Source organism: Aethalodelphis obliquidens, unplaced genomic scaffold (assembly GCF_003676395.1).
Source record: "Aethalodelphis obliquidens isolate GAN/ISIS:26980383/991018 unplaced genomic scaffold, ASM367639v1 scaffold13, whole genome shotgun sequence".
NCBI classification, from domain to species: Eukaryota; Metazoa; Chordata; class Mammalia; order Artiodactyla; family Delphinidae; genus Aethalodelphis; species Aethalodelphis obliquidens.
Window position 1 is genome coordinate 25,085,184 of NW_020837957.1, and position 23,019 is coordinate 25,108,202.

Consider the following 23,019-nt stretch of genomic DNA (forward strand, 5'->3'; position numbering starts at 1 on the left):
CTGTTAAGTTTACTTTTACCCAAGAATTATGTTACTAATTCCATTTTTCTATTTGCCTTTGCTGCCATGAAGTTTGGACTCAAGTTAATGCTAATTACAATACAGCTGACCCTTGAACAACACAGGTTTGAACTGCATAAATCCACTTATACACAGATTTTTTTTTCAATAGTAAATATCATGGTACTATACAATCCAGAGTTGGTTCTACACTTATGTAGAACCTTGGATAAGGAGGGACTGCATGTACAGAGGGCCCTCAGATACGGAAGACCAACTATAAGTTATACACGGATTTTCAACTGTACAGAGAGTTGGCACCACTAACCCTGCATTATTCTAGGGTCAACTACCATATGAACCTAGGTGACTAAACTATTTGCTTCTCCCACTCCATGTTACATTGATATATGAATATTTCTACTTACATATTATTGCATAGGAGACTTTAAATATGAATTAACTCAAATTCTTGTTGGAAGCCGATAAAATAATTTTCTCCTAAACAGACGAAAACTGCTATTTCTTTTTATCATTGCATGAAATGAGCTGCACATTTAGGCCCAGTACAGGAAAGGTGATTTCCAAATCTTAGAATATAGAACATTATAAAGGGTTTTATATAAGAATGGAGCTTGGGAGCCTGACAAATATAGCTCTCCGGCAACAGCAGAACAAGAACCTCTGGTCACCATGGCCTCTGCTTCTCTCACAACAAATGAGGAAATAACAATCACTGTTTTGTTATAAAATTGAAAGTTTCTAGCTTTATAAAATTTGGTATATTTAAAAGACTTTTCAAGTTTGGTGGCATATCACTTCATTATAATAAAACCTTAAAATATTTAAAACTGTTAAGAATGGCTGTAATTTATATAATTTCTGTCAAAATAAATTATGCTCTTAAATTTACTATGACTAACACTAGAATTTGGGGGAAGAAAGATGTTATACATAAAACATTATCATGCTTCTAACTTTAGATTTGTGTGGCATGTCAGAATTACATATAACAGCTTCAGGTAATATAAAGGCCATTGCTTTTTGGAGACAGAACTATTTGGAATCTAGCTGTCTGACTTCAGGCAAGTTATTTAATATTTTCTAAGTCTTCATGACCTTAAAAATGGAGCAAACAATGCTTTTTTCCAAAAGAGTGTCTGAAAGTGCTTGGCATGTAGTAGACCTTCAATAAATGTTACGTTCCTTCTTAACTTCATTTCAGTATACTCTAAAATGACAAGTATTCCTCAATAGCATCAATATTCCAGAAATCATATTTTTTTAAGTAAAAAGGAAACTAAAATTTTACTAAAAGGAACACAAGGAACATATATTATTTCATGTACCTGTGTTTTAAATTACATACCAGAACAAGATGACAGCAAATTCTATGCTTAATAGAATATCTAGAACAAACGACTCCAAACCATGTAACAACAGTCATATTTAAGGTTAAGAACCTAATCATCAAGATGACTGTAGATGACTGACACTGTGGAAATCCATTTTTCCATAAATGAAATGCTGATATGGCTTTGACACCAATCTTTTCTTCATAATTCTGATATAATTTCACTCTTAAGTTTCTGTATGTTTGAAATAATAAAAACCTTTACAAACCTAGCAAAGACACATCAGCAATGATGAAGTATCCCCCATCAGGAACTATGGGTTTTAGGCCAACACTTTCAAGTAAATGTACCATGCGATTTCTTTTCACTTCTAACTCTTTTGGCAAAGAATTAAAGTAGCATTCTGGGTCATCCATGCGCTTGATGTCAATCCAAAGAGCTTGAGCCAAAGCTTCCTGTATATTAAGATTGAAAAATGTGGAAAGGAAATATGGTAATGTTATTTACTGCAGAATTTATTGGTATAATAAATAAAGATTGTTGGCAAAAAGTCATTCAGGGAATTACAGTTGAATTCCTGTGAACCTATGTGAATTTCTACAGATTAATGGAGGAATCAGTTACATGGAAATGATTAAATCTAATGTGAAGAGCTGAGAATGAACCATGAATATCCAAACTGAAACAGAGGTACAGTTGTCCCTTCGTATTCACGGGGGATTGGTTCCAGGATTCCTGCAGATACCAAAATCCATGGATGCTCAAGTATCCATAATACACTCAGCTCTCTGTATCCCTGGGTTCTGCATCTGTGAATTTCAACCAACTGTGGATCCACAGCCTTTGGCTGAATCCATGGATATAGAACCCATGGATAGGGAGGGCTGACTGTAGTGTATAAAGATGGCTTACTTGGCAATGAAAAGACGTCGTTGTTTTCTATTGAGGTTAGCTTTAGAGTTACTTGCTAGATCTAAGTCTGAAAGATGACCAGAGAAATGATGAACCAGCCAGCATTTCCCCATCACCTTGCAGGACGAGGTAGCGTAAATGAAAGTTGACCCACTGTGTCATTCCTCGTAAGTGTGCACATCCCTGCTCTAATCATTCACATCCCAAGAGGGAGGTCTAAGTCCCACAGGGGTTAGAAATGAGTTTCTGGGGCATGTGGAGTTACTTCTCTACCATTCTTCAGGAAAGTCAGAAGAGAAAGGGCCAAACAAAAAAGCCTGTGTTGTTTAGATCAGGCAGGTGTCTTAGAAGGCAACAGGTCAGGAACAGATAAAGAAGGCCAAATCAGGGCATGCATAGAAAACAAGGATGTGTACAAGAAGGAGGGCAGAAATTTGGTAGGTGAACTTAGAAATACTGGTTCTCAGAGCAAACAAGGAGATCCAAACAAATAATCAAGAACCCGGGACAGTTAAGAGACAGAGGGGCAGAACAAAATTGCCAAATTTTAAGGAAATTGATCAGAACCAAGAGACAGCAAGAACTAAAGGATAAATTCATTTACTCAGTCAATATATGTTGAGTATCTATGTTAAACTTGGCATTGTGATAAATACTGGGAATATAATGATAAACAAGATAAACATGGTCCTTGCCTTTATGGAGATTCCAATTAGTGTGTATTGGCAGGGACATGTGAGAGGAATGAGAAAGAAAACAAACAGATAAAAAGATCAGGATATTATTTGTTCTGCTGGAAGAACTGAGAAGTCTGGTGTGGTTGAAGGGTAGCAAGAGAGATAGCATGGCAAGAGAAGACACTGAGATGGAGAAGGGCAAAATCACAGAGAAGACTGCATGTCAACAACATTCAACCGGAAAAGAGCAATAATAATAACTCCCCAGAACTAAAAAAAAATCTTGGATAAATAAGGATCAGTTGCTTCAGCCTCAGAATCTGTGGTTCACCATTGGAATCTATGTTTCCAGTTTCCAAACATGGTTGTCTGAGGGCATGGGAAAAAAACAAGCACTTAGCTGAAATGGAGAATAAGATAGTTCAGAAAAACATGTTCTAGGTTCTTAGATGGCTTTCTTTTCCTCAGTAACTTATTATTCCCTATAGTAAGAGATATTGCCTAGAAAATTCAAAGCCCAGGAGACATAAACATCTGTCCTCACCGTAAAATTATACTGGACTCCTCTTGTCTCACACCCCACATGTGATCCACTGGCCAATACTGTCAGCTCTACCTTCAAAGTATATGCAGAACCCAACCACTACCTACCACTCCTACCATCCCCATATGGGTTCAGTCCATTGCTGTCTCTCTCCTGGATCATTTCAATAGTCTGCTAACTCAACAAAGCGGCTAGAGTCCCTTTGATAACACAAGTTAGATCATGTCACTCCTGTGCTCAAAACTCTCCAGTGGCTTCCTATCTCACCCAGGATTTACGGTGACAAACATATCCCTACTCTATCTGGCTCCCAGCTACCTCTCTGATTTATTCCCTCCTATTCTTCTCCCTTGATCATCCCGTCCCAGCCTTTGTGCTTTTCACTGGTAGAAACTGCCGGCCCTAGGGCCTTGTACTGGTTTTCTCAGTCTGTAAGGCTCTTCTCTAGTTAATCATGTGACTACTTAACCTCCTTCAGTTCTCAGCTCAGATGTCACCTTCTCAGTGAGGCTTTCAAAGACTACTCCTTTTAACATTGTGCATTTTCCCCATTAGCATTTTATATTCTTCTTCATCTGTATTTTATTTTTCTCCATTTCTTCTACCAACATCTGACATATATGTTATTAGGACATTTACTTGTTTTTGATCTGCACTCCCCCACAAGGCTGTCAGCTCCAGAAGGGCAGGAATTTTTGACTGCTGTATCTCTAATGCTCAGTAAATATTTACTGAATAGGTGAATGGATCTATTTTGAGAGGATGAAATATGTTTAAAATATAATAAAACCAATGTCCGACTAGGCTTTATCATCATATATCACTTCAGAGAGTCACTGGAAAAAGAATTTTAAATTAGGATTTTTTTTCTCCTTTAGTAGGTATTTTTGACGGGAGGAAAAAAGTTTATTGTAGCCAAGATATTTTACTGTTTTGACCTTTTAACTGCCTTCCAAAAAAATAAATTTTTTCTCAGTGCTCTGATTATTCACAAAGTAATAGTACACAGATCCCTGTTTTACAGATATTAAAAAAATAGAAAATATAAAAAGTCTTGCAACCCACCCCTGACCCTATCTACTAATTTCATCTATTCCCCCCTTACCCCTACAAATAGCCACGTTTACTAGTTTCTTACGGATTCTTCCAGAGATCCTTTAAGAAAATAGAAGCAAATCGTTTCCCCCCTTTCTTATTACAGAATATAGCATAAATATATACTGCTCTGTATCTTGCTTTTTTTTACTTTATAATATATCCTGGAAATCTTTCCATGTCAGTAATTATAGAGCTTCCTCATTCGTTTTTTTTTTCTTTCTTTCTTTCCCTTTCCTTTCTTTTCTTTTCACTTTTAAACAGCCATGGTGATACAGTAATGGTCCCCAAAGATGTCCATGCCTTAAAATCCAGAATCTGTAAATATGTCACCTTGCATGGTAAAATTAACTTTGCAAATGTGATTTAAGTTAAGATCTTGAGATGGAGAGGTTATCTTGGATTATCTGTGGGCCTAATGTAATCACAAGCACCCTTATAAGGGAAAGAAGGTGGCAAGAGAGTTAGTGTCACAGAGGGACTTGTATTGACAGAGGCAGAGGTTGCAGTGATGTAGCCACAAGCCAAGGAATGTGAGCAGCCCCAAGAAGCTGCAAAAGACAAGGAGCAGATTCTCCCTTAAAGCCTCTAGAGGGAATGCAGCAAGGCCAACACCTTGCTTTTAGCCCCATAAGACCCTTTTGGACTTCTGACCTCCAGAACTGTAAGATAAAAAATTTGTGTTGTTTTAAGCCACTAAGTTTGTGGTAATTCGGCACCAAGAAATAGGAAACTAATAACAGTCATATAACATTTAAACGTTTAGACAGACGATAGTTTATTTAACCAATTGTCTATAGATGGACTATCCCCTATCTTCCTCAATGAATGGTCATATACATAGAGCTTAAGTGTGCAGATAATAGCTAAAAGGTAAATTCCCAGAGGATACATTGCTCCTTCACAGAGCACATATATCTCTAATTTTGCTTGGGGCTGTCACTGTCCTCCAGAGAGTTTGCAGTACTTTGTAATCCCACCAGCAATGTATGAGTGTTTAAAGTTAAAACATCATGTATTAAAAACAAAACTATTCTTGATAGCAATGAGTTTGTGTTTGCTCCTAAATTTCCAAAGTATACTAGAAGCCCTGCTCAAAAAGGACATGAAGGGAGGAATGAAGCCAATTCAAGTACACAACATAAAACTAACACCTCCACCCAAAGACCATGCATCAGCCCCAAATTACTATAAGGCCTACCTGTAAAGGAGTCGCACAAGTATAAACGGTATTTTGTTGAACTGTCTGTAAATGTTTTATCAAATGTTTAGGACCAATGGACCAGCCAAGCTGGAAAAGAAAATTAGATTTGAAAAATGAATCTAATTGTAAGTACCAAATTTGATAGAGTAGGTAAGCTTAATGTAATTATTAGATATATGCATTTCTAGAATGCTCACACTATGAAAGTAGTGTAGTCTTAGTAGTTAGAAACATTTCAACCCTGATCATTTTGTGGAATAGTTTCCAACTGGAGTCACTAAATTCTGCCTTCAGAAGGTAAACAGCGCCTGCAATCATTATTATCTTCCCCCCTCTTTGATTTGCTACTTCTAATATTCTGGAGGTCTAATAACCAGTAAAAAGCTTGTTTGACTTTGGGCTTCCCTGGTGGCGCAGTGGTTGAGGGTCCGCCTGCCGATGCAGGGGACGCGGGTTCGTGCCCCGGTCCGGGAAGATCCCACATGCCACAGAACGGCTGGGCCCGTGAGCCATGGCCACTGGGCCTGCACGTCCGGAGCCTGTGCTCCGCAATGGGAGAGGCCACAACAGTGAGAGGCCCACATACCACAAAAAAAAAAAAAAAAAACTTGTTTGACTTCAATATAGGTAAAAGTAACTCTGAATGAGGGCCGTAAGGGAGTCTTCCATAATTTGGTTCTCCAGCCCTCATTTTTGATACTGTCTGCTTCTTAGCCAAGTTTAGAAGAGGTGAAGTTGGAAGATAACCAAGTTTCAATTGGATCAATTGTGATTGTACTACATAGTGCAGTGGTTAAATGTGTGGATTCTGAACCTAGACTTCCTGTCCTGGCTTGAATTCGAATTCATTAGCAAGGTAACCTTAGGCAAGTTACTTAGCTTCTCTGTACTTTAGTTTTATTGTCTGTAAATGGGAATAATAAATTATACCCACCTCATAATGTGGTTATGAGAATGAAAGGAATCAGTATGTGGAAAGCTCTTAGAACCTGACACATACTAAGTGCCAAAATGTTATCTATTACTTTTTCTCGTTTTATATTAATATACAGTAATCTGAACATTCTTTGCAAAGAAAAGAGTACCATTAGTTGGTTACTTATAAAATTTAAAAATTACCTAATTTTTCTTACTTTTAAAGGAATGATTAAGTCTCAAAAAGGATAAAGGCCAATATGAAAACTGAATGAGTAAATAAGCAGATCAGTAAGTATAAAACCCTGGGTAAACTGAATATCTATGCATTTAAAACAAAAAAAACTCTACAAGAAGTAAAATACAGGCCTGTTTTCAAACAGTTAAATTCTTCTTCATCTTACCTTCCAGCCAGTGACACTGAAAGTCTTTCCAGCACTTCCTATCGTTATTGTTCTCTCCCACATACCTGGAAAAGTGGCTGAACAGAAAAAAGAAAAAAAAAAAAAAGGTTAGATAATTGCTTTATAGTCAGTCTACACTCAGTATAATCTAAAAACATAAATGCCTTATAGTCAGTATAGTTATTTCAATAGGTTTTTTTAGAGATAATTTAACTTTAACCCAAACACAGTTGAAAATGTTACCATGCTTGAAAACATTTAAGTGGCAAAATTATCTCCCAGGGCAGGAATGGCAGAGGTGCCAGCAGGCAGCGCTCCAGGCCGGTTCAGTGCTGTGGTCACAGGAGCAACAGCACTCAGTGCTCAGCGTTAGTAGTAACTGGGTGCCCAGCATAATCATTCTGTGGCACAGTTTTGCTTGTGGTTCTGGCTAGTGTTTAGCTCACCTCTACTCTGCCCATTTTCTGAGTCTATTTCTACAGGATTCCTAGGGCAATGGTTCTTAAAATACAGTCCCCACACAGCAATAGCAGTATCACCGGGGAACTTGTAAGAAAGGCAAATTCTTGGATCCTCAGAAACTCTGGGGAAGGGCCAACAATCTGCATGCATGTGTGTGAGTGTGTGTATGTGTTTTATAAATAACTTACTGAGATATAAATCCCATGACATATAGTTCACTCGTTTAAATGTACCATATCCACAAAGTTAAGCAACAATTACTACAATCAATTTTAGAACATTTTTTTTCACCCCAAAAGAAGCCCTATACCTATTAGGTATCAACCACTAATATTCCCATGGCCAGTAATTTTAGCACTTATGCCTGAATGGAGCTTGTCTAACACATGTATTTTCTCTGTAATGCACAACACAGCTTTCCTGCTCTTAGAAGCATTAGACAGCACTTCAGCACTATATTTGGGGGCCATTTAAAATAGCAAAATCACTGTGAAAAGAACACTTGCTTATAGAACAAGCTGTAATAAGAAGGCAGAGTGTTGCCTTGTTGACCTTAACTGGAAACATCCATGTCAGGCAACTCAAATTTTTCACCCCTCTGGACATGTCTGCAGATGAAGCACTCTAGTGATTTGGGGGTTACAAATGTATTTTAGTGAGTAGATGAATTCACAAATACAGATTCCATGAAAATGGCAAATGACTATATAAAAATTTTCAAGTTGATTGATACCTTTAGTAAAATCATTCATTCACTTATTCATACACTCATCAAACATTTATTAGCAATGATCAGGTGCCAGGTACTAAGCTAGGTCTAGAGGAAACAATGACAAGAAAGATGCAGTTCCTATCTTCAAGGAGCTTAATGTCTAGTGGGGCTTGGAGACAAGAAGAACAATTATATTACAGTGTGATAAGTGCTATAATAGCAACAGGCATGGAATATTCTGCAAGGATAGGAGATGGTGTTAGGGGTAGTTCTCTGCAGTCAGTAATGCTTGAGGTGAGACTTGGATGACCACATAGGGCTTTGCTGGGTAGAGAAGGGGAAAAAAAGGTGTTTTGGACAAAGGGGATGCAGGTATCAAAGTCATGGAGGTATAAAATACAAGAGTTGGTGAATTCCGTTGGACATCAGTAAATTATTCCTCTGTTAATCTGAGAATGCTACCTACAAAACTGTTTTTTGGATTCCTCAAGTAATTTAGTTGTGAAATTCTTCACGTGCAATTCCACAAGTTTTTCACCTTTTTTTTTTAGAGGTACAATAGATGCTCTTACATTGTTCTAAGAGTGTTGGTATGCACAAAGGGAAAATAAATACCCATTTCTGGGGGGCTAAGTTACTGTCTTCTTGAAGTAATCTTCTCATAAGCAAGTTAAGTGCCTACTAAAATGTAAGATAGCTAAAGAAAGTTCCAAAATGGATACATATGCAATTTTAGCCTATCACGAAATACCTGTAAACATTTGTAAAGGCAGGAAAACAATATAAATCAGAGAAGTTACCACTGTATTCTCTGTGAAGTATAAGAAAACCCAAAAAGACAAATGAAGAAAATATTTAGAGGGTCCATTCGAAGAAGGAATATTCTAACATTTGATGTAAATAACCATATCCTTTCAAGTTTTGAGACATTTCTAGTCTTCTATTTAGTCTTCTAAAATATTCCAAAGGACACGACAGATGTCGCACTTTCCTACTTGATCACAGAAAAATCCAAACTATGTATAATGCAGATTATCACTTCCTCTAAAATAACAATATATATCCAAAATCAGGAAGGCCTATTAGTAAAAACAATATTTAGAAATAAATTCTTTGAAAATAAAAATTACCCAAACTAATATAATACTAATATGTTTTAACAATAAGTTATACATGAAGGAAATAAAAACTATGCACACATCAAATGTAGGTTTCATTCACAAAATATCAAATCTGACTATAGCATAAATTTAAAAGGAGAACTAAGTAATTTCTTGATGGCTATTTTGACCATATAAAAGAGGATGTCTTTTTTCAAGGAGTAAGCTGATCAGCTAAATAATTTACAAGGAATTTTATACTAATTTTCCAAATATCAATAGATTAGTATATAAATATCAGTGTATTAGTATAATCTCTTCCAGAAGAGAGGTTTCATTTGTCGACTGTAATGTCATTTTACTGAAACCTGCAGAAATCATTTGAGTCAAGAATCTGATTCAGTAAGAACAAGTTCTACTATTTCAATAAAAAGGGCCCTAAGTAATTTAAAACATCTGAATGTCCATGTCCTCTCCATCTCAGAGATCTGGGGAGCTACAGAAGTTAATGTAAACACATAAGCAGAGCAGATGACCACAGCACTGCATCTGAATATAGTAACCTAAAGAAATAAAAAAAAACTTTGCAGGTCTGATGATTTTAAGAAAACGTATCCAGTTCCAGTATTGGTAAGTTTAGCTTGCAGTTATACCTGAAAGGCAGCTGGTCTTTGTACTTCTCATTTATGATCCTTAAATCAGCCACAGCAGCTATAACAGTTATTCACAGGTGACTTAGGCTTCATTAGAAGTCAGATAAAGATGAGAGATATGATGAAGAGTGAAAACTACACCAGGAAAACTGCCTCTGTGACAACATGAAGATGATGCTAATTTCATGATGTATGGCCAGCAAGCCTTACTGTATTATATTAAAGAGCTACTATTGCACTCTGTAAATTGATGGAAGAGCCATTTAGCATCTTTCATGTAACAAAGGCCACTGTATTTAATAGAATAAGTTTTCACACATTTGTACTCTCTAAATAATGAAATAGTGAATTCATTTTTTTCTTGTTTTAACTTTATGAGTTGTTAAAAACAACTAAAAAATCTGAGTTTAAAATATATATCTTTAGGAAATAACATCATCATTTACACTTTTACCATGAAGGGCTTATAATATAAGGTTTAAACAATAAATTTCAAGATCATTTAAAGTAATATTTTGGAAAGAATATTGCTAAACTGAGTTAACTAAATTTTTTAAAGCTTTGAGTCATTGCATAGGCATGAACATTTGTAAAACATGTAAAATGTTAAGTATAAAATTGTATTTATTCATTAGATAGATACCTCTTCCTCTCTCTGCTTAATCTAAAAAAATTACCAAAACATTAATTGTCCATGTTGGTCTGATTTTCAACTGGGAAGAAGTTAGTGACCTGAGACAGAGATCATCAACAAGATGTGAGAAGGTGAGCTGTGATGCAATTTTGACAAATAACAAAAGTCTGCTGCGCTAAGGCACCATATCTTGCAAATCTCTGACCCTCTTCTCTGTTTATACATTCTTCCTTAGAAGATTCATTCTCTTCCATGGGTTCCACTATCAACAACATTTTGATGACTGCCAAAAATAAATCCCTTCACAATTTGATCCTGACGATCAGGCCTATAATTCTACTTGTTTCTAGACATCTCCTCCTCTATGTCTCAAAGACACTGAAACTTAGCAAGACTAGAGTATGAGAAGCAGGAATTTCCTTTGCTCAGCTCTTCCCCATAGATCTGTTCCTCCTCCCACATCTCCGTCCCTGGGTAAGGGCCTCATCACTGCCTAGTGGTCCAGGCTAGAGATCTCAGAATCACACTTGCTTGCTTTCCCACCTTCAAAGGCTATATTCTGTGCCCTATAGTTTTTACTTCTAAGCAGCCCTCATGTATCATCTCCACCGCCAGGGCATCTGACTTAAGATCCTCACCTGTAGCTGGTTCTTACCTTTATAAAACAAATCCAATATGGAACTAATTACCCTGCCTCGTCACTACCTGTTGCAGTAGTTCTCAAAGTATGCTCACCGGTACCCTGATGATCAAATTAATTATTGACTTTTTAAATAGAACTTAAAAAAATCAGTATTAAGTTTTCCACAAAATTTTCTTAAGCCACAAAATTTTAAGCACTTAAGGTAAGTGCTACCACTTATCTGATAGTGAATGCTACCAACAGTGAAACAAATGAGCATTAGAAAATGAACATTAATGGCAAAAATCAGAAAAACTCAGATGTATTTGTTTCAATAGCACTTTGTTACAGGTAAATACACACAGACTTGTAGTTTTTACACTGACTTCTAATTACTGAATTTCTGTTAAGAAAATTGCCTCTAGTTTCATGATGAAATAAGTATGTATTGTCACTATTTCATGATGTGAACATCATGACTTTAAGATGCTCTATCACTAAAGTAAGTTTCAGAACCACTGACCCCCTCAATGAAGTTTAAACTCTTTATCCTCATATATAAAGTCCTTCAGAATCACCCTACTTTTCCACTCTCATCTGTGCCAGTTACTGCAACACACCCTTCTACCACTTAAGTATATCTTGATCTTTCATGCCTCCTTGCCTCAGTGCATAAAACTTTATCTGATAGGAATTTTCTTTCTATTTCTCTGCCTAACTAGTCCCGTCTTTTGCCCACTCCTTTGTTGATCACCTGAAGCAGATGCTTTCTCCTCTGTGTCTCTACAACAATTTGTAATTTGCCGCGGATAATTATGATATGTGCAAAAACTAGTTATATATAAGTGCACTAATTTTAAAATTTATTGGTTCCTGCCAGTGATTTTAGTTATCCTTCCCTCACCCTTTTCATACTTCCTATTCATTTTATTCAACAATTACTTTCTGACTGTCTACCATGCACAAGACACTTTCTGGGAACTAAGGAGTCAGAAGAGACCAAAACATTTAAAAATTCCTACCTTCTTGCAGGTTCGAAGTAAAATATATAGATGCTGATATTTGTTATAGAGGAAAAAACAAAAACAGAACGGAAAAAGGACAAAGAAAATGCTGGAAGGAGAGGTGTAACCATCCTAAATGTTGTGGTCATCAAATTTGACATCTGGGGCTTCCCTGGTGGTGCAGTGGTTGAGAATCTGCCTGCCGATGCAGGGGACACAGGTTCGTGCCCCGGTCCAGGAAGATCCCACATGCCGCAGAGCGGCTGGGCCCGTGAGCCATGGCCACTGAGCCTGCGTGTTGGAGCCTGTACTCCGCAACAGGAGAGGCCCAACAGTGAGAGGCCCGCGTACCGCAAAAAAAAAAAAAAAAAAAAAAAAATTGACATCTGAACAAAGACCCCAGAGAGGTGACAGACTGAGCCATTTGGATATCTGGCAAAAAGTGTTTCCAGGTATAGGTAGGGCAAGTGCAAAGACCCAAAGGTTGCAGCCCAGTTTATAACCCTATAGTTGATATAAGTTTGGATTACCTCAGAAGACACTGTGGCTTTTGTGAGATGGCCCAGTAGTAATAGTGAAATTCCAGGCAAGGGCCACGCAGCAATACCTTACTGTCATGACAATTTTTTCCTGTTGACCTGGCATTTTGGCAACCTGCTCAGCAGGGACAGACCAGTTCAGGAACAATTAAGTTCCCTATGTCTTATATGCCAAGTAATAGCTAGATTCTTGAAAAAAGCTAAAAATAAAGGCAAAAGTACTACTTCTCTGGTTTCATAGTTTTATAGTGTGATCCAAAATCTCGTCTCCTAAGTTTGTACTGCTTGTCCTTCAATCTGCTTCTAAATTCACTCAAGCATCATTCATTCAAGGCCCATTTTTAAGCACTCACAGACATTTACCCATTACAAAGACTATTTTAAAGCTCTTCTGGGATCCTTTCCAATCAGATGTTCCACACATGCCCAAACACATTTAGATTTGTGATTCTATGTAATAATTGGTACCTATTTTAAAATGCTTATTTCCAGTATACACAAGCCATTCATAAACCTCATCACTGATGCAGAGTGTGTCATATTTGATGCAAAGGTCAGCAATTACTTGGAGTTCCTCTTTGGTATACACCTACACATATGAAAGGAAACAAAGGAGCAGAGCCAATTATTCAACATGTGAGAAAATGATGGACCAGAAGACTGTATAAAGATATCAAAGACTCACCTTGCCAAGGGGGTTATGCGGAGTATTTAGTATTATAGCTTTGGTTTTGGAATTAAATTTGCTTGCCAGTTCTTGAGAATCTAATGTCCAGTCAGAACTAGACCATTTTTTCCCATCAACAAGTTTCTAAGCATGAAGAATGAAGATGTGATTTAATTCAGTTAATTTATGTTTGCTGTCCTACAAAAAAGTAACCTAACAAGGAAAAAAAAGTAGAGAAAGGCATGGCAAAGGTAACTGAATAGATGACAAACAAAGAAAAGAAATAGAAATAACTAAGCTTTACTCTGCCTTAAGAGCCCAACAGGATGTGAGTTCCATGCTCATACCTGTTAATTGGAAACATGAACTCTGTCAACATTAACGGCTGTGAAAGTGCCTATATTCCTTCAAAGGAGCCAGCTCTAACTATGGTTAACACGTCTGATACTATAAGACTAATAGAAGATTCTGTAATTCACCTTGTATCACTTATTTTGATGAAAATTTTAAAAAGACAATGGATCTATACTGTATTCCTAAAGATAAAAGCAGAATTTAAAAAAAATTACTTCATTCAGAATTCAATAAGCATTTATTGAGCACCCAGCATATACCCTACACTGTTAGTCACTGGGGACCAGAGCTATAAAAGTGAGTCAGAAATGGTTTCTGACCTGGTGGTGCTCAGTCAGTAGGGGAGACACATAACCACAAAAAATAGTATTACACACAATGTAGACGCTGATACAACAGACAGACGTGCAAACACAAGATAAAGTAATAAAAGATCCCCCTTTAAAGTTGTTACCTTCAGTCATAGTAGAGATATATAGTAAATCCCAAAATGTAATCAAAGTAGGAACTTTACTGGCAACAAAGTCATGGTATTTACAAAACTTCTTAAAACATGTGAATCATAGGGGCAAACTTACAGATCTCAGGGGAATAAAAACAGGTATTGCTCCAGCCATTCTCACCATGGGCTCATAGCAGTCATAGAAAGGCACTATCACTATGACCTGGAATAAAACCAAATAACACAACATATTAATCATTAATCCATTTAACAAATATTGTGTACATACTATGTGCAAGGCACTATACTACATGCTGAGATGCAGCAGTGTAGAAAGCAGGCTTTGTCTTCTCATATCTGAGTGAAAAAGACCTTGGGGATAAACTTGTCGGGATCCTTAATTGGAGCCCTTGATCTCTTAGGGAGATCTGTGGACAGGCTTGCAGTGGGACCGTTGGAATTGTATGTAAAATTTTTTACATGCATAGGTATATTTTTCTGGGGAAAGGCGTCATAGCTCTCATCACATTCTCAAAGGGATGTTCCAGCCAAAAACATTGAGTTTAAATTTCAAATTAGAAAATAAATGATCAGTGACAGAGCAAGACCATAAGGAAAGAGAGCACTGCAACCGATGCTCTCTGCTGTGGAGTACTAATTTATAAGTATTATCCTGAGAGTAAAGACGTTTGTCGTTTCTCAAAAGCATCCCTAAACAAAAAGCGTATGCAGGTAGACAGGATGCTACTGCTAATGTCTGATAACCACAATTTCCCTCCAGATGACTTATATCTGGATCCTTTTTTCCTAGCCCCTTGAGATATACTTCCTGTTCCTTTTCTCCTACAGGCTCTCTCTCAATCACTCATGGCCTGGCTTTCAGGTCAGTGGGCCAGACTAACCTGTCCAGTTGGTATTCCTTCTGCAGTATGCCAGCCTGGACCTAGCATCCCTAACTTTTTGCTTTTCTATAAGGAGGGTTTGAACACATAATTTATATCCATTGTACACATTTGATTTTTCTATCTTTTTTAAACTTAGAAGTATTTCACAAAAATTTTAATTCTTTAGTTTTAGCACTTATTATATTAAAGGCTATTTGAGAGTCTATTGAATTCTAGAACAATTTTGTTATAGTTTTCTTGTATAAATAACAGTGCAATGTTCACTTGTGACTATGCACAGTATCTTTTTAAAATCATTTGCTGAATAAATTCACATGATTGCTACTGCTAGACTAAAGGGTATAAACATGTTTTATGGTACTTTATATATATAGTCAAACTGCTTGTGAAAAATCTGGCAACAATTTATAATTTTACAAGTCTACACTAAACTGCCGCATTTAAGTTTGTGTTGGTTAAATTCATGGTACCTAATTATCACCCTAAATTTGCACTTTTTACTGCTTGTACTTCTTTTTCAAGGCCTTTCTCATTGGAGTCATAGGAGGCCCTTATATTCTAAAGCCCCTTTGTTTGTACTAGTCATCCAACTCACACTGAGTAGTTCCTATACAATGTGCTATGTGTTGGGTACTGTGGAGGACAAAGAAATGAGCCAGGAATGAATCTTTTCCTCAAGTTCTTAATTAGACTATGAAATTCTTGGGGACTAAGATGACCCATCTTTGTAGCCCTGGTGAGAAACAGTGCCTGGTACGAAGTGAGAGCTCAATGAAGGAAAGTAAATTGGGAAGGCAGCAAGGTGGAGCTGAAGAATATACTTAAACATGCTTCCCTGAAATTTCCTTATTTTTACAATGGAAATAATTCCCCTCTCTTTTTGAAGAATATTTACTGAGCACTCACTATTTCAGGTGCTAGCTCTATAGCGATAAACTAGTTTTCCTGGAACTTACATTCTCCTGCAAGACATTTATAATAAATAAGAAAACAAGGAAGTAAATCAGCTAATTTCACATAGTAATAAATACTATAAGGAAAATAATAGGTCAGTAAGATGGAAAGTGGTGTGTGTGGTTTCAAAATATTAGATAAGATGATCAGGGAAGAAAGAATAGAGGAAAGAAGGCCAAGGGCTGAGCCCTAGGACACACCAATAAAGTGCAGAGTAGGAAGAAGCAACAAAGGAGTAACAACACCAAAGTCTCAGATAAAACTTTCAACTACTTTATAGGAATAAAGGAGATTACGTATATGAAAGTATGACTGTACTTCCTTACCATGTCTCCTTAAGTAGCTTACTGTTTGGCTGTAGTAGAGTGAATTGAGATGTAAAAGGATAATGTAACACAAAGTAACAGGTATCTTTCATAAAGAAGGTACAGATAAAGTGCGGGGAGAATTCAAAGAAAGGAATTAACAATACAGATCATGGCAAATATTCATTCTTCACACCCAGCTTAACCAACACCTCTCTAGAGCTTTCCAGACCTATATTAGCAGAGTTGATCACTTCTTCCTCTTGTCACCATGGTAACTTATACATTCCCCACGACCGCCTATAGCATTGCATTCCTCCTCATCTGTTTACAAGTCTATCTCCTCTACTAAACAGGGAACCCCTTCCACACAGAAACCGTCTTTTAAAAATCTCTCCCACAATGTTTAGCGTATCCTCAATAAATTCTGAATAAATGAAACAGGTGAGGAAATACTGAAGCAGGGGTATTGGAATGATAATGGGGAATTAGGGGCAGAGCTGACTGAGGTCAGTGCCAAAGTGGGTTTTATATCACGTCACTAAATAAAGAAATCACTCAGCCTTCTTGTTATACATCCCTCACACAGTGCTGCTAACAATACAGGGTACAAAAAGACAGGGACCAAATACTTGTTGATTGAGTTCAGATTAAAGGTTATTTTAGCAGTGAAAACTAAGATTCATTTTCCCGCATCACTGCTAGCCCCTTTTACTTCTCTTATCTAAATAGGCTGTAAATATAAGAATAAATGACATGCAACAAAATGGATGAATCTCACAGACAAAATGATAAATGAGAGAAGCCAGACTCAAGAGTACATACTGTATGATTCTATTATATCAAGTTAAAGAGCTGGCAAAATGAACCTATGGTGACAGAACACAGAAGAGCGGTTACCTCTGGAAGAATATAGACTACGGAGGGGCAAAAGGGAACCTTCTGGGTTGCTGGAAATGTACTATATCTTCATCTGGTTTGTGGTTACATGGAGACATACAGACTCATATACATGTAAACATTTACTAAGCTGTACTTAACATTTGTGAACTTGACTGCACATAAATTATACTTCAAAAATGATTCAAATAAAAAAGAGTATAAAATAAGTAAAAATAAAAGCAGGACAAATGATAGTGATTAATATAGGCAACATGATAATGTTAATGTACTTACTTCATCTCCCTCATCAATTAATCCTTGAATGGCATTAAAAAGAGATCCGTATGCTCCTACTGTCACAAGGATTTCTTTATTTGGATTTATTTGATTTTGATAAAACTTTTCATATAGGCAGGACAGAGCTTTCACAAGTGATGGATGACCCTGTTGAGTAAAAGGAAGAACAAAACCTTAAATTTAATTATGGGACCTACTTCTTTGAGATAGTTTGGCTCTAAAATGTAAGAATTTTTAACATCTGGGTTTTATAATTTTCCAATTTGTATTTTTAAATGGCAATAAATTAAAATATCTTTTTTCCTATTTTCAGAGGGTTCCTGCATGAATGGTCATGAAGACTTGTGGTAATTGTTTTTTAGTAGAATCTATGAAATCTCTGGATATCCTAGGCATTCCACCACAGAAAGATGGAGGTTGTGCTGAGGTAGAAAGAAAGAAAGTAACTAGTTGGAAATAGAGAATATTAAGTAAGAAGCCAGTGCTGAGGCTGCGTAAGTTTGAAAGGGAGAGAAAATATGTCTAAAGTGAATATTCTCCTTCCCTGCTTGTCGTAGGACCTCATCCTGGAACAACGGTAAACGAAGGGCCAAGACAGGACTGTGGAGAAGCTCGAAGCAGGGGACAGCTCATCCTAGGAGATAAGGGTAAGGGTGAGTGTTCCTCTGGTTATCAAGTTGGGGCAGTTGGTTCCAGAAAGCCAATTACGGAGAAGTGGTAGAAGTACATTCACGCACAATACAATATAAAATACAAGCTCACACCCCACAGAGTCCTCATATACTTACAAAGCCCCGTGTGTACTGATTCAGACTATCAATTGCTGCAATCTTTGATAATTCTTCCTTTACATATACAGGAGGGGATATATCTGGAAGGCCTTGGCCAAGATTCACAACAGAGGGGTCTGCAGCCAACTTGGTAAATTCAATCCTAAGGTAAAAAATACTAATATTAGTAAGTACTAAAATTACAAAGTTAGCTGTTTATACCTCATAGTCTTTAGAAACTGAAAAATAAGACTTAGTTTAGTCTTACAGATCAAACAAAATTAATGAGTTCACGACAAAAATTTTACCGTCTACAAAATGACTTTACCCGGAAAAATTATGGCTGAACTGATGAACTTAATGTTTCTTACAAATCTCAGTTCCATGATGCCCATATTTTAATCACATAAATATTTTTCTCAACCATCTGCTGCTAGGTTCTCTTATCAACCATTAGAAAGGAGGGCTAATAGGAAAAGTTGATGGATTAGAAGGTAAGTTCCACAAGGGCATCCACCCAATCTGTCATTTTCTCTGTCCATTTCCAGTGCCTAGCTCAGGACCTTTGCTAAGTGAATAAATCAGTGTATGAATCATTATTTCCTTCCATTTCCACTGAATGGATGAATTAAAATAAGTGGTTTTATTTATAGACTATAGATACAGCTAAAAATTCCCAAATAAGGATATAAACATGTGGAGGAAAAAAACTTCACCCAATGATTATTGTTTATTCTAATGTACTCACCACACATTGCTATCAAGGCCTTCAATTCGTTTTGCATTTTTGAATTTCAAAGACATTTTCTGAAAGATATAAATATTGAAAGGTTTTAAAATTTCTTTAATCAAAACAAAAATGCGGGCTTCCCTGGTGGCGCAGTGGCTGAGAGTCTGCCTGCCGATGCGGGGGACACGGGTTCGTGCCCTGGTCCGGGAAGATCCCACGTGCCGCGGAGCGGCTGGGCCCATGAGCCATGGCCGCTGAGCCTGCGCGTCCGGAGCCTGTGCTCTGCAACGGAAGAGGCCACAGCAGTGAGAGGCCCGCGTACTGCCAAAAAAAAAAAAAAAAAAACAATGCCAGAAAATCATGGGTAACTCTTGCTTTTCCCTATTGGCACCATGGAAAAAGCAGTACTGTAGAGATAAATTCTAGACGCCAATACAAAGTTCCGAAGAGGAATTCATCTACCACCTACTGCTCTAAGGAGTGTTTTTCCTTATGAACCTTAGATGTTTATCTTCTCACCTAAGAACAAAAATATCACCCTAGCCTAAAAAATAAATCAATTTAAAGGCCTGAACTATACTGAAGAGAACAATAATGATACTAAAAAAAGTCAGTTTAAAGAAATATCTTGAGGGGACTTCCCTGGTGGTGCAGTGGATAAGACTCCGCACTCCCAATGCAGGGGGCCCAGGTTTGATCCCTGGTCAGGGAAGTAGATCCCACATGCATGCTGCAACTAAAAATCCCGCATACCGCAGCTAAGACTTCACATGCCACAACTAAGGAGCCAGCGAGCTGCAACTAAGGAGGCTGTGAGCCGCAACTAAGACCCAGTGCAACAAAACATATAAATAAATAAATAAATACTTGAGTCATGCTGTGAAGATCATTTTAGGCCAGGTGTACTAACAGTTTCACAATTAAGTTCCTTGTATGGCATACAGGAAGCACCAAAACAAATGGTTTTAAAACTACTTAATAAGGAGTTCTAAATAATAATAATAGTAGGTAACATTATTGGGTACTAAGTATGTACGAGGCACTGTTCTAAGTGTCTTAAATAATTAACTCATTTAATATTTACAACAACTCTATGTAGTGGTTCTATTATGAGCCATAATTTACACATGAGGAAAGTGAGGTACACAGAGGATAAGATCATGTAACTTTACATCTGCCCAATTCACGAAACCTAGTAGCATTTAAACCCAAACAGATTCAACTCAGGATGTGAACCCAGGTAGTGTGACTTCAGAACACATATTCAGTACTGTTTCCGCATACTGTCTTTTACTTAACAAGACCTTTGATTACTAGAATGCTGTCTCTTAAAAAAGTATATTAGAGGGCTTCCCTGGTGGCGAAGTGGTTGAGAGTCCGCCTGACGATGCAGGGGACACAGGTTCGTGCCCCGGTCTGGGAAGATCCCACATGCCGTGGAGCAGCTAGGCCCGTGAGCCATGGCTGCTGAGCCTGTGCGTCCGGAGCCTGTGCTCCGCAACGGAAGAGGCCACAACAGTGAGAGGCCCGCGTACCGCAAAAAAAAAAATATATATATATATATATTAGACATTTAGGTCAGGTCTACTCACATCAAGCAAGTTAGGGCTGGGGTATAAAAATATTAAAAGCTAAAATTATGGAAGAGCATGCAATTTTTTAGTCCTTTAGAGTCTAAAATTAAGTTTATATTATCTCTCAAAAGCACTGAATTAGTTTTGAGTTCATTGTTGCCAAGCTGCTGGAAATTAAAAAAAAAAAAAGATTGGCAGCATTTTTGCAAAGATTTTCCTAATAGAATATTAAAGTAATTTTAATTCCATCTGGGAGGGAGATAATGATAATGGTTATTAAACAGATCATTGTTCTCATCTATTCCCAATAATGGAACCAAGAAAAATATCTTTTTACTCTCATATTTTTAATCTTTGAAACTCCAGTGAAGTAAATCACACGCAAATTCTCCAGAGGTTAATGTGCCTTCCAGAACAGCCTAATGATTAAATGCCCACCTGAACATGATGCTGTTTTAGAGACTACAATTATAAAACTAAAACTCTGAGAAAGATAGAAAAGGTATTCTAACAGTTGTTCTTTGTCATCTCTAAAACATGTTTAAAGTTAATGATTCATTTAATCTATGACTACAAACACAAAGTAGAAATTCATATATAAAAGTGAGCATAGTCTACAGTAGATAATTTAGACAAAGTCCAATTTCACCTAAAATATTTGGATAATTGCAGTCAAAATGCATTTTTCAGATTTAATTTTCTTTAACATTTGTATCTAGATGAGCCTCTTCTCCCACGACTCTCTGTGCCTCTGTTCCTTCCCACTGTATACCTCAACCATTCTGACCTGTTAAATATGCTATAGTCTTCTCTCACAAGCTCCGTATGTGATCCTTCCCTTACCCAAAAGGTCTTTCTACACCAATGTTTCTCAGCCTTTTCTTTTTGTCACCACCGTGCACCCCCCTCCCCCAACCATGGAGACTTTTTAGACATTTTTTCTAATCATGTCTCCCCCGCTCCCTCATTAAATATTAAGGAATAAGATTTTGTCGGATAGAATTGAGCTTTGGATGGTCACAAAACATTGTAATAACCAAGATTTATTTCACCTGCCAAGCACCAGTTTCTCCCTCTTGGGGGCAATAATGCCCCTGTTAAGAATGCGTGTTCTGCATTCGATCTAAGCCCTGCTCTCCACAACCTCGTCCCTTCACTTGGCTAACTCCTATTCTACCTGCCACCTTCAGTTCTCAAGTTAGACTTCATTTCCTCTAGAGAGGCTTCTCTGATTCCTCAAGTCATGGTTAGATGCTCCTCCTATGTGTTCCTATGACACGAAGCATTCCCAGCATTTACTACATAACATTGTCTTTTTTTCTGTTTATTTGTCTGTATTCTTCCTTAGACTATAAGCTCTATGAGGACTATTTCTAGGTTGTTCACTGTTCACTGACTGTGTATTAATTGGATTTCTCCAGAGAAACTGAACCAATAGGATGTGTGTGTATATATATATATATATAGCGATTTATTTCTAGGAATTGGCTCATGAGATTTGTGGGAGCTAGCAAGTTCAAAATCTGCAGAGCTCCAGCAGGCTGGAGACCCAAGGAAGAGCTCATGTTGCAGCTCGAGTCTGAAGGCAGTGTGGAGGCAGAATTCCCTCTTCCTGGGGGAACCTCAGTCTTTTTTTTCTCTTACAGCCTTTAGCTGACTGAATCAAGGCCAAATTACATTATGGAGGGTAATTTGCTTTACTTAAAGTCTACTGATTGAAACGTTATCTTACCTGAAAAATATCTTCACAGAACAATCTAGACTGGTGTTTGACCAAATATCTGGGTAGTGTGGCCTAGGCAAGTTGACAGATAAAATTAACCATCAGAGTGTCCAACACACAGTGCTATGCCTAGCACATAGCAAGTTCTTAATAAATATCTGATGAATGAATGAAAAAAACCCACACATTAGGAGTGAACTTATGGTGTCAGCTACCTTAAGTTAATGCTTCAGTAACACATGACCCCAAAGTCTTGGTTGCTTAAAATCATAAGGGGTTATTTCCTTCTTGTGCTACATATTCACTGAAAGTTAGCTGTTGCTCTGTTCCATGTCACTCTAACTCTTGAGACACAGGCTGATGAAATAGCCTCTATCTGGAATATGGCTAGTTTCATGGCAGAAGGAAAAAATTCTTAACAAGTTTCTGCTTAGATGCAGACACATCACTTCTACTCACATTTTATTGGCCAAAGCAATTTCATGGCTAAGCCTGACACCAACATGGCAGAAATGAAGTCTGGAGTTATAATGAGATACGTAGTTATTATGGGTTGAATTGTGCTCCCCGCCCCCCCCCCCGCC

At 37.4% G+C, this 23,019-nt stretch overlaps 1 protein-coding gene across 13 annotated transcripts in view; it reads right to left on the bottom strand.

Moving 5' to 3' along the window:
* Nucleotides 1-23,019, bottom strand: part of KYAT3 (kynurenine aminotransferase 3) — a 54,216-nt gene that overhangs the window by 11,311 nt on the left and 19,886 nt on the right. For 11 of the 13 annotated variants that reach the window (XR_003434342.1, XR_003434343.1, XM_027114265.1 and 8 more), the window contains 10 exons: nt 22,445-22,507; nt 19,157-19,215; nt 18,427-18,571; nt 17,636-17,785; nt 14,432-14,518; nt 13,518-13,643; nt 13,301-13,421; nt 7,107-7,183; nt 5,785-5,874; nt 1,624-1,810 (listed from right to left, as the gene is read on the bottom strand). Coding sequence is in view for 11 of the 13 variants with exons in the window: in XM_027114265.1 (XP_026970066.1) it covers nt 1,624-1,810; nt 5,785-5,874; nt 7,107-7,183; nt 13,301-13,421; nt 13,518-13,643; nt 14,432-14,518; nt 17,636-17,785; nt 18,427-18,571; nt 19,157-19,215; nt 22,445-22,507 (1,105 nt within the window). In the remaining 2 variants the exon portion in view is untranslated. The remainder of the gene's footprint in view (nt 1-1,623; nt 1,811-5,784; nt 5,875-7,106; nt 7,184-13,300; nt 13,422-13,517; nt 13,644-14,431; nt 14,519-17,635; nt 17,786-18,426; nt 18,572-19,156; nt 19,216-22,444; nt 22,508-23,019) is intronic. The other 2 variants (XM_027114267.1, XM_027114262.1) reach the window with 1 other exon arrangement.